The 12595-nt window shown below is 46.9% G+C and overlaps 1 protein-coding gene across 1 annotated transcript in view; it reads left to right on the top strand.

Moving 5' to 3' along the window:
* The window catches only part of ANXA13 (annexin A13), a 29331-nt gene extending 24570 nt beyond the window's left edge, over window positions 1–4761 (top strand). The window contains exons 8-11 of the mRNA XM_009574301.1: window positions 181–282; window positions 2202–2277; window positions 3114–3226; window positions 4426–4761. Of these exons, the coding sequence (XP_009572596.1) occupies window positions 181–282; window positions 2202–2277; window positions 3114–3226; window positions 4426–4545 (411 nt within the window). The 3' untranslated portion in view covers window positions 4546–4761. The remainder of the gene's footprint in view (window positions 1–180; window positions 283–2201; window positions 2278–3113; window positions 3227–4425) is intronic.
* Window positions 4762–12595: the final 7834 nt, after the last annotated feature.

Here is a 12595-nt window from a genome sequence, read left to right as displayed (position 1 = left end):
CTGTGCAGCAAGGGCTGCCTCAGAGATGACTAAAGACGCCAAGTACGGGGGCCATGGCAGTGTAAGGAGATGAGCGAGGGGGGCACAGGCTGGAGCTTGGTGGATCAAGGGCTCTGGCTGACTTTTTGTCTCTACTGTGAATAAACAAGCACTTCAAAAAAATAACATGCAATCTTTAAGGCAGGAGAAGGCCGCTGGGGAACAGAGGAGCTGGCTTTCAATGTGGTCTTAGCAAAGAGAAGCTATAGTCAGCTGAGAGCTACTTTTCAAGCCTATGAAAAGGTGAGTTAACCTCTTCTGCGATGTGGGTTGCGGAGGGCCTGACATGTAGTTTGCAGACCCTACGACGACATATTTGCCATTTCAAAACTTCTGAATGGTTTAAGAATCTTGGAAAAACATTTCTATATGACTGGATCCTGATCTTATGGAAGGACACACAGGGGATAAAAGCTGTATCTTCTGCCAGTGAAGAACCTGTTCGCCTTCATAACCCACACAACATCCAGCCAAATAAATGTCATGATATCGTTTCCTTCCCGCAGCTGCACAACAGTGGGTGTCCCCACTCCTGCGGGAGGACCAGCAAAGGGACAGGTTCACCAACTCCTACCCTGAAGCAGGGTTTTGCTTTTCTGGTCTTTTCCTCTCCTTCTGCAAAGCAGAGCCTGACAAGGTCTCTCATCCTGATCCCCCTGCTTCACACGCTCATATTGGCTGGGCAGAGGCACATCTCCAGCCTCTTCCTCTCTGCCCATGCTGGGCAGACAGCCTGTGCGGGTGCTTTGCTGCATTCTTCTCTGTCTCCAGGCATAAGGCAAAGTAGGTAGCAGGATCCCGGCTGTCTGGTACTTCTCCCTGTGTCACCCACCAGGGACATTTTACTCATGCCTGGACCTGGAACCGACCTTCACTGAGACCTCTCAGCTGGAAATGACCTGTGAAAGTCAAAGCAATGGGAGATCCAAGGTCCTTCTCCTGGCAGCAAGGTGGAAGCTCAGCAGAGACATTTATTCTCAGGAGAGGGTCCCTGCTCCAGCCTCTGGCTCGTAGTCCTGAACTTCCCTAGGATGACTCTGAGTTCTTCAGAAAACTGTAACCCTAGGCACTGAAGATGAAAAAAATTCCAATCAAGGCCATATTTCAGTGTCAGCAAAATAAGGAACCCGTAGTTGGAAAAATGTTTGCAGCTTAATCCAAGTTTTGGTTTGTTGCTGGCAGGAGAACAAAACCAGTCACTAACTGATACTCTCTCCCTCGGAGTGGCCCAAACCCTGGGGGTTCATTTAAATGCTCCGATAGCCAAGCTACCTTGGCTTTTTGATTCCTAAAGCCAAGCAGATCAGGTTGCCCAAACCGATCTACCACATCCTGCCTGGCTGCATTTGAAGTAGAAGTGGGCCAAGATTAGAACCATGCAAACATCAGTCGTTCTCTACATTTGGAAAGATAAATAGGGCCAGATCTAAACCAGGTTGAGGGTTTGCAGAACTTAAGCCCAAGTCCTCAGAAGGTACCCCTTCCTGCCTTGTACCCGTGGTCTCCCAGCTCTGACCTAAAAGTCCACTAGAGTCTTGAACCATGCAGGGCCATCCTGATAGGCAAAACAGAGCAAAGTAAAGGCTTTGAGGTTCACAAAGTTCACAAAAGTCGGGCTAAACTCTGTTTTGAAGTGGCGGTCTGTTTTTCCCCTTTCCTACAACATAATACAAAAACCCGGGAACAACTGCAGTGCTTGTAAACTTTCCCTGGGAAGCCAAAGACAATAAGTGACAAAACTTCACAGAGCTGGTAAAGCTCCAAAAATTATCTTATTTGTGTGGGAGCCATCCAGAGCCTTTGATAGAGGGGTTAGAGGAAGCTCAAACAGTTTCTCCTGACTAGGGGTGACTCAGGAAGAAGCTGCAGCTTCTTTGTCCTAGAAGCCTTCAGATATGTGTGACTGCTTGATTTAGGTTGTTCATCTCTTAACCGTTGTGCCTTACCTGGCCGCATAGACCTTCTCTTGGTGCCAGTGGATCTTGAGCACTTAGAGCAGAGGAGAAATTCATTTGCCCTTGAATTACTCCCTTGGAAAGGCTCTAAAGGATTTGAATTGGTCTTTTGCCATTGGATCCTAAATCTGATGCTGGTTTTATGGCAGTGAGATGACATGTACAGACAATAGCAGCTCTGACGGCTCCTTTTTGTTGTCCTCGTAGGTGTGTGGGAAGGACATAGAAGAATCCATTAAAAGTGAAACATCTGGAGATCTGGAGAAGGCTTATCTCACTCTTGGTAAAAAAAAAAAAAAAAAAGAGCTTTCTTTTCTAGTTCTTGCCGTCATCTGACATTGGTTGTTGTCAGATGGCAACAGACATCGAGATAGCCCTGAACTGAGCTGACATATCTGCCAGGAAAAGAAGAGCCAGTTTTCAGTAGTGATTTGGACTCCTCCTTGGTTTTAGAAATAAAACTTGCCAGACACAGCTCCACTCCATGTGGCTAAATTATTTGCCTTCAAACACAGGGTGGCCACCTCCAAGCTGCCCCTGAGGCCATGGCTGTTGATAACTTCCAGTGGATGCTTGGGCATCATCGCAAGTGTGCTAGCCAGCCACCACAAAAATGTACAGGGGCCTCGACAGCAATTTATCATTGTAGATGACTGTGACCTATATTTAAGCCTGTGCCCTGGCTCTGGTTAGCTTATGGTATTGCTGTTACCCATCTGCATCTGGGCTCTCCCAAATCTTGCCCCTGTGAGCTGTGGAGTGAGCAGCTACCCCAAGAACAGAGGAACTCTGTTAGAGGGCAAGAGGAACTCCAGAGGGGCAAATGCCCCTCATTCATTTCATTTTCACTGTGGAATGGCAGAGTACTCAGTGTTGATCATCTCACTATGTAAAGTGCTTTCCCTGTGGAGAAATGTACATCCCCATGCAGACTCCAAGACTTCTCCTTGCATACTGATAAGGGACCAGTCACAGAATGAAAGCCCTACAGCTCATATGCCTGAGCATAAACCCTAGAGAGTTTCCTTTATTTCTTCCTTATTTATTTCCTTCTCACTGAAGATGTATCACAAAGTGTACATATACAAGAATAATGAAGCCTCTTACTGTTTTCTCTAGTCAGCTGTGCCAAAGACTGCCCAGGTTACTTCGCTACACTTCTGCATAAGTCGATGAAAGGATGTGGGACTGATGAAGAGACCTTGATTCGCATCCTTGTGACCAGGGCTGAGGTAGGATACCCTGTGACCTGTAATACCTCACATCAGCTCTGGGAGAAATACAAATGTAGAGGGTATGGAATGAGTCCTGGTAGATCATGTGCTCAGTCAACCCACTTCAGCCCAATGACATCAGTGGTCACACTCTGCTTTTGTACCCAGGCAACTCTAATTTTGATATTGCATCTATTTCTGTTTTCAAAAGAACTAAACCAGAAAGCATGCAGGCAATTTCAAGTGGAGTCAACTGTACCTGGTTAAAACTACCCCATGGGGAGGTCTGGCCCCAATAGGATGTGTAAAAGTAAATTCCTAGTTAAGTAATGATAAAGCAGCAGTTCCCAAATTGAGAATTACATATAAAGGTATGTTGCCAATTCTCTTTGATTCCAGCTGGGAAAAACAGATGGGGAGGAGGGAAGAAAAATAAAGAGCCAAAGGAGATAATTGTAATTTTAAAAAGCACAAAACTGCACAAGACATTTGAGATCTTAAACACAGTCTTTAAGTATTCCTTCCTTGTAAGCTGTGTAGGTTGTAACCCCAGGGCTGTTTCAGTCTTGACACAGAGGAGGAGTCGTTCACAGGGACGAGGAGAGCGTATTTCTCAATGATCGGCAGTGTGAGAAATTAGGCTCCAGGGTAGTCTCTCTGTTGAGACACAGTCCAATCATCATAACGTTTAAAACCCCCAGTGATAAAGATCAGACCCATGCCAATGGGTGCCTTTTCACAGGAAAGCTCGAGAGACAGTGTTTAATTCTGCCCCCCACCCCGTAGTGACCAGAAAATTACTTTTGTGGGTAGAACAAAACTCTCTTTTAGCCATAGTTCCCTGCTTGCCACCACAGAGTGGCCTCAGAAGCCCGCAGCGACCTGTGTGAGTTTGTCCGGTACCAAGGCTGTGCCTGCATGTCACCATTGAGCGCCGGGCAGAGGTGCGCCTGGCAGCCCCGGCACAGCTCTCCACACAGGCCCATGCCCTTCTTCATAGCTAGCATCCCCTCACCACACCATCTGACATGGGCTTACCTCAAATCCAAATGTTAAGCTGAAGGTCCTCCAAGATTTTTAGACCTCCTGCTTTCTCCTCTCCTCCTCCCACCGGCTGCAGTGGACCTTGGATCAGACCCCAGGGGTCCTGGTAGGAGTAGGGCACATTACTCAAAGCACGTCCCACTCTTCTAAAGAGACTCTTGGTGTCTCCTCAGAGCGACCTGCCAGCAATAAAGGAGAGGTTCCGGGAAATGTACAAGAAGTCGTTAGCAGAAGCTGTCCGATCTGATACCTCTGGGGACTTCAGAAAGTTGCTGCTGGCTCTTTTGCACTAAAAAGCCATCAAGAATGAAGAGGCATGCTGAGCAGCCACCTCTTGATTAGTTTCCAAAATAACATCCAAAAAATGTGGCATTAGCACAAAGAAAAAAATCCAATTTATTTTCTTTCCAGCTGGGAAATGTGTTGCCAAGTAATGCTGGACGTGAGGTTTATGTTATGGCTATCTCGCCAAATGTCCTTAAGCAATAAAGACATGTTAAAAAAACTAAATCTAAATTGACATCTTTGTGTTTGCATATATGGAGGAATCTTCTGTCATTGTTTCTTCTGGGTAGATTTTCTATCTTTCTCTCGTTCTGAAGATTATCTCTGTTCTTTCCCCAATTCGACGGGTGCCATGTCGTGCCGTTACAGTCCTGCCAAGAGAAAATGGATAGTAATTTCTGCCTCAGCCCATTATCACAGCTCTTTAAACAACCCAAGGGCTGTGAATTAATGATTTAAATCAGGCCCTGATCAAAATCCTGCTATCAACGGGGAAGGTTGGAGTGATTTCCCTGTCTGTGAGTTGTCCTCTCAGCATAGTCACCTCCTAAGTAATCCCATGAAGGAGATAAGGACTTGCAGTCCCCATCGGCACCACCTCCTGGGATATGGTGCAGGAGCCTAGCTGGGGAAGAGATGGGGCTTTGTGAGGTGGATCTGTCAGGCAGGGAAATGCTGTTCCCACAGAGGCAGACATCGGCCTCAAGACAGCTGCATGGTCTCCATCCTTGGAGTCTTGGAGGTTTCCAAGATCTGACTGGATAAAACCCTGAGCAACCTGGCCTGATCTCATGGCTCACCCTGCTTTGTGCAGGAGGTTGATCTAGAGACCACCGGAGGTCCCTTCCTCCCTGAATTACCCTGAAATCCTGTAATCGTGTGCAAGAAGATGTAGATGAAAAATAACATGACAGGGCCCGACAAATAAGAAGAGAGAGAGAAGAGTCTGGGTCAAGGAGATGGGCTTGTGAGCGTTTCTCTGTGTCTGGCCCCTTCCCCCTTTTGAGTGTACCGCTCTGCAAGGGGAAGGGTCTTTCAGACCTAGATCTTCTGAGGTATGATGGCTGATGGTGCCTAATTCCCATTGAAAATAGTATTTCTGAAGCACTGGACCTGTTTCTCCCTGCTTGTATCAATGTCACAGCAGTAGTACCTGGCCGTCTATTTATAGTCTGTAAAGATGGGGCAAAACAAATGGGAGATGGGAAAGATGGAGGGCTTTTAAGAATGGTGATCTGTGTGTCACACAGGTGTAACAGGATGTTCCAATGTTTTAGAGGCCTGATCCTCCTTTTGCCACATTTCTAGCAACCTAAAAATATCAGGGGCAGATCCTGAACCTGAAATGAACCGTCTGATTCCGGATTTGCCTTTATCAAAGGCATTTTAATGTTCAGACCCAGGAAGAGCAGAGCAGTGCAGGATCTGCGTACCTTCTTCTTGCTGTTGCCATGGGGCTCTTGTAACCAGAGACTATAGAAAGGAGAGATGAATAATCTACTTAGGTGTCCAGTGTTCCTGATGATATTTTATCCTCCGGAGGTCACACTGTATGTTCAGTCCAAGATAAGCTGGCAGGTACCCATTCTCAAATGATGTAGTTCAAAGAAAAAGCCAGCGGGTGTCTGAAATGCACATGAAGGAGCTGGTTTAGGCAAAGGATTTGTTTTAAAATCCTTCAACAACAGTGCCCAAAGCTATATGAGTGGTTTCTGTGAAACCTCTAGAAGCTCAGCACACTTTAAACCCAGCTATGTCCTTATTTAATGTGAAGCGCATAACTTTGGCAGCCAAATTTATTTTTGCCTGAAGACTGTTTTAATTAAAGCTAGTAGGTCATTCTGACTAAAGAAGGAAGAACACAATTGCTTTCATCTTAATCTTTCACTCTTTAATTAGAGATTGGCCTGAAACCAAGCCAGGAGCCCACACATCTTCACACCCACACATACTGGGCCAAAGTCATTATTGAATTACATGCTGTATCTCTCTATCTGTACACAATACATACAGTGATGGCAGTGACACTTGTGAAGTTGCTCTGTGTCTCCAATGCTGTAAGAGTAAAACTTGTCCCTATGCCTCTATAACAAAAGTTTAGGTCAGGGGTTTAAAATTCAAGTTCAGATTTCAGGACCAGTGTCTACAGATGTAGTCTGTTACCTCACCTACAAAATCGGAACCAAACCCAGATTCGGTCAAGTCTTAAACTAAGCCTTAGTTCAAAATTAAGTATCATACCAATGTGAACGACAGCTATGGTGATAGGGCACTCAGGGAAATCATGTTTGCTGAGCAGCTAAATAGAAAATGAGTAATGCAATAGTTAGAGAGGAATGAGAGAGAAGGATCATAAGGGTATCTGGACTTAAAGAATAGGAAGAAGACCAGATAATTGGCAACTAGCAGCAGCAGAAGGAAGTCAGCAGACTTCTCCGTGGGCAAGGGGCAGCATTCACAAGTTGCAACAAAGGAAATTCCTATTGGACACGCAGAAAAAAATCTTCATCAGGAGAGTGGTTCAGGACTGCAGCAGGTTGTCCAGGCAGGTTGTGAAATCTCCATCTTTCAAGATCTCAAAAACTCAACTGGACAAGTCCCTGAGCAACCTGATCTAACTCTGAAGTTAGCCCTGCTGTGAGCAGGTGGTTGCACTAGGTGAGCTCCCAGGGGATCCCCAACCCAATCTTCCCATGACTCTAGGAGAATTAGGTAGTTTGTGAGCAGGAGACCACACCTGGCAGTGCCATGTGGAATATGTATTTCTGTTGCCTGAAGTAACATGAAGGACTTCATCTTATTGTTACATACGATTGTCCATCAATTCCCATATTCACACTGGATCCTGTTTACTTTTCAATGTCTTCTTCGCTAGTTGCTAGCTTGGGGAGTTTCATTGCCTTCAGTGAACCTGAGATGTCCTCTAGGGAGCTAGAAGACAGGGTCAAATGGCTGTTTTCCCAATCCAGTGAAGCAAATAGTAAATCCAGACTGGGCTCCGGCTGAGCTTGGACAGGACTCGGGGAGGCTGCTTTGGTGGGGAGTATCAGGATGAGTCCAAAAGTGGGTGCTGGGTGTGGGGAAACATTTCCTTCACAGGTCTGGCCCAGACATCACATGCGGAGTTCGGTCTCCTGGTGGTATTATCAGCTGGGTGGGATACAGACATACGTGTTGAGTAGAAGGGTCCCTATGCATTCTATCTCTTCATAGTAATTTGCTAGTATAGACGTATCTTTGCTCTTTCAATGCACATATTCATTATATAGGTTTACATGCATGTGTAAATATGCCATACATAAATCTAATAATTCCCCAACACATTAGTCTTCCTTTCTGCTCCCGTATTTCTCTCCACGCCAGCTTATAATAAGCAAAATGGTGTCAGATGCCCATCTTACCAGGGTCAGGGCCCACCGACCAGGCTCCACACCGCCAGGGCACGCAGCATCCCAGGCAGTGCCGGCTGCTCGCCCAGCCTGGGCTGAAGGCTGTCGCCCCAGCCAGCCACCACTGCTGCTTGGGGCATCTTCCCATCCTGTCCAACTCATGGCATCTGATTAACCACGATCCCTGTAATTGTCTCTTTTTACAATGAGGAATGTTAACCCTGGGTTTTGTTACCTCTCCCCATTTTATAAAGACCATCATAAGGAATGTTTTTTCTTGTCCCCCTGTCTATTTAGACTGCAAATGTGGGGAAAGGGATGATCTCTCTCTTGATAACTGTGGGGGCTGGTAGTCATTGAGGCAGCACACATAACACTGAACAAGCTCAGTGAAGTCTTTGCCTTGAACAGTCCTTTCTCCTTATCCATATTTGTTCATTTTCACCTGAATTGTAACAGGATCAGTGTATGAATTTTAGAAGTTGTCTGACATCACCAATCTTCTCTGTGCACCTGTCTGCTGGCCGATTAGATTACAGCTTTTTTCCACTCTGTTGCTTAGTGCATGATAATAGACATTTCATCATCCCACTACATTAAAACATAGGAAGAGCTGCTCTGGGTCAGATGAAAGGTTCAACCATCCTAATTCCAAAACTGATCAATCCCAAACACTTAAGAAGAGAGAGCAGAAGGAGCAGGGTGAGTATACAGCATTGCAGCAAAGTGGTCATTCTTTGGTAGACATTTCCATCTTCTAGAAACTGGCCATTGATGGAGTTCATACGGCAGCGGTTGCAGAGGGTCGCTGTTTTTAACAGCCCCCAATGGCTCCAGCCTCCCTCAAGGGCTATGGGGGACCTGCAGCATCACGTCCCACAGTGCTGCTGGGTCACATAACCTGCAAACGAGCCCACTTTCACACTCGCACATTGTGTTTGGACCAGCCCATTGTCGGTGCAACATCCCACTCCCGTGGTTAATGCAGTAACCTGTCCTCCCAAAAAAGACCGCTCAGACCTGGTTGGGTCAATAGCATGCCAACCTAGGAAACCTGCCTCAAGAACTCATTCAGAAACAGACTTTCTCAGACAAATTACACTGTCCCACAGAAGAAACAGCTCTTCCTTCTCACTGGGGGTCATGCTGCAGCAGTAGGGGCCATATAGGACATACTGTTCTAGGGTATGCCATGAAAAATGATTTCTAGTTTATTTATAAAGGAAATCATAACTAAGCAGTGCTGATGTGCCCATTTGGTTGGAGATGTGTCTGAAGCCATAATCTCTGGGAAAGAAAGAAGAGAGAGTTGTAAAGCAGGCACCAGGAGCTTCATTGCTCGGGAGGCTTGGCCTCAAATTGGTAGGGACCTGTGTGGGGACTCAGCAGGGAGCAGCAACCCCCCCCAAGAGCAATAAGCTATTTAAACAGCACACGCTGTACTCTGGGTTAGCAGGAGTTTGCATAACCGTGCAAAGCCCTCGAGCCTGGAATCTTCTAAATAAATGCCACATTTATCAGTATCTAAAGCAGAAGAACATCCCACCTACCCTTCCCCAACCCCATAAAACAGTGTCATTAGTGAAGTCAGATAGCATCATTTGTTTCTTTAAGGGTTAAAAAAATAATCTGCAGCCACTGCCAGGAAGAGGCAGAACTAAACAGGCAGGAAAGAGTCAGAGCCAGAACAGAGATATAAAGCTAAATCAATCATCAAAACGGACCGCAATGAGAGCATATACATACAGAGCAAGAAAGAAAGCAAGAGGGTGTTTTGTTTGGGTAGCTAATGTTCTCTGGACGAGGAGAGAGAAATTCTCCTTTGGGTTTTTAATGCCACTCTAAATATTTATAGCAAGATCATGGCCAGCTGGTGAGCCAGCGGCGTGGGGAGCGGGGAGGGGAGGGCGCGTTTTCCCCAGCACCCCAACATCACCCTCCAGGTCATCTCTTTGCTCGAGGAGAGGGAAAAGGCTGCACATTGCCATGTTTACCCTCAAAGTGACTCATCTGGAGGAGTCAAGTCCAACGGCTCCCGCCCTTCCCCTCCCTCACCTCGCCTGGCTGTTCACACGCGTGTGCACACACATGCACAGATTGTGCGGGAAGGGAAGATGCCACAGCCTCCAAAAAGCTGTGCCAGCCCAACTCCACCCTGTCTTTACACGGGTCTGGGCCTTCAGGGTTTTGCTAGCCTTCAGGCATTTCACCACGTTATTAAGCTGCATTGAAAAGTCTCTGGGAAAGGCCACGTACGGCATGACCCGTGATGCAAAGCTGCTGTTTTTAGAGGAACAGGCTGCCCCCATCCCTGCGGTCTGCTGGGCCACGGACGTGGGGGCAGGAACATATGGAGGACTGCAAACACCAGCGCGGCACGGGAGTTGACATAAGGGCACTGTGGCTCCCAGATTTTCGCTCATCTGCCTCGCTGTGACTAGACGCAGACATGACTCACCCGTGAGCTTTGGCTTTGAAAATATGAGAAGGAGTTTTGCTTTAACCTTGTGTTTCCCTGTGGGAGCGATGCTTAGAAACAACATTTTGGATTCAATCCCATCCCAGAACAAAGGGAGGAATTTCAGCACAGATGAGGGGCCCAATCCAGTTACCCAGTTACCCAGGCATGGGCAGCCGATGCCGTTTGTCTTGAAACACCCAGGAAATTGGCACAGAGCTGGGACACATCACACTGGACCTGCTGGGGACCCCGGCCAGGGACCGGCTGGGGTGGTGGACAATACTCCGCTGGCACGAGGCACTCGACCGATCCCAGCCCTGGGGATGGATTTAGGCTCATCATTGCAGATACCTGCATGGGAGGTATAGAGACACCTACATGTGATGGAGGCAGCACCTGTGGAGACCTAGCAGTGCCCGGAGGACTGTTCACCTGCCTAAATATAGGTGGTACTTACTAGTGACCTGAATAACTCGGCAGACTCAGTTGTATTGACTAGACCTCACTGGCTGCAAAAGGAGCTTGGACACCTTGTTCATGTGCAGGCACCTGCAGTTAGGGACCCCATCGAGGTGTCTGCCCTGGGGAGCTAAGTGCCACCCCGGCACCTGCCACCCTGGGACCCTGGTTTCCAGCTTGCTGCACTCACTTCAGCAACCGGCTCCAGTCCTCCCACCCGTAACGCTGAGCTTCCTCAAGCCACCTGCTCGAGAAGTTCTTTGCTAAGGGTATCAGAGAGCTGAGGTCCTTACACAAAAGGCCACAACCTGATATTTTCTATATGAAATATCAAGCAGCATTATAAAGATAAACTGCTCCAAGAGTGAACTTCACTCTCTGCTTGGCAGAGGTAGCTGGGCTCTCCCTGCCCACCTTGGAGCAGCCCTGGGTGCAGGGGTCCCAGTGCATCAGCATCTCCCACCAGACTGCAACAGGCCGACACTCCCCAGATCTCTCCATAAGGTGGAGACACGGTCCGTCCCACCGGGGTCCCTGGAAGCCCTTCTCTCTCCCTCTTTCTCCATGAAACTACGGTGACAGTGCATTACCTAGCGCGAGGCATTGCAGACTGTTTACAGGCTTCTAGAGTTCCCAGGCACTTTAGGACAGGGTCCGGCCACTGTTTCCAAACGGACAGCCAGGACTTTTATAAGTGAACTTTCCTCTCCGTGTCTATTTATTATATGTAAACATTTGCCAGAAAAACACCACTCCGGCATGCTCAGTACCGGCCAGGTCATTGCAAAAGGCAACGGCGGCGTCACATGTGATAACAGCGAGAAGCCCGTGTGCGCCTATTCTTAGCGCTGGAATGTATACAATGCCCCACCGCCTCGCCGCTCCTGCGCACAGCTCCCGAAAGCGGCCAAAGTGACTTCAGAATAAACACATCCAGAAATCACCCTCTATGAATCACTTACCTACTGAAAGAAACGTCCTGTGGGTTTATAGGTTTTTATCCAGGCTCTAGCTATGGAAAATCTCAGCAGAGAATAAACGACAGAGAGTAAGTGCATGCAGTGAAGGACAACAGAAGGTAAACGTTTCTACCCTACCCCTGCAGGTTGAGCAGTTAGCCATGACAATAGATACTCATCATATTGTTCTGCCTGGCATTAATTTAGTCATTGTGTGTCTGATTAACATAAAAAAAAAACACAGCTAAGCAGAGTTAATAAATAACCATTTTAATGAAGATTCCCAGTCTCTAGAGTTTCGTTTGCCCTGCTGCAGAGTTCAGCTCTGCCAGATTTACATTCTTTGGGAGTGACTAACTCTAGGGGAAAGAGGCGCAAGCTACTAAACTGCTAATACTTTAAAACAGTGAATAAATGTCTAAGTGCATTTATTCAACGTGATTAAAATGAACAAACCAATTGCTTCAGCCGTCCAGCTTTCATCCCAAATCAGTGAGATAACTTCAGTGCTTTTGCTTCTTGCCAGGGACACAGGCAGTGCTGACCTCAGAGCTGCAACCTATCTGATAACTTTATGAAAATTTTAAAGGGTCTTAGCGACCTTTTAGCTTCTTTATTATTTTCCCACTGTGCTTAACCCATGTTCCATTTTTATGCATAACAGTGAACGGATATTTAGAGCAACATCTAAGTCCCAATTTGTTCCCTTGGAGCTGAATATTTCAATAAAAGCTGCTCAGAATTTGTTTTTTTCTGCCAAGTCCAGAATTCATCTCTCTCCTATTTTGCT

Source organism: Fulmarus glacialis, unplaced genomic scaffold, assembly GCF_000690835.1.
Source record: "Fulmarus glacialis isolate BGI_N327 unplaced genomic scaffold, ASM69083v1 scaffold14113, whole genome shotgun sequence".
Lineage (NCBI taxonomy): Eukaryota > Metazoa > Chordata > Aves > Procellariiformes > Procellariidae > Fulmarus > Fulmarus glacialis.
Note: the sequence above shows the minus strand (reverse complement) of the source record. Positions and strands in the feature narration are given on the sequence as shown.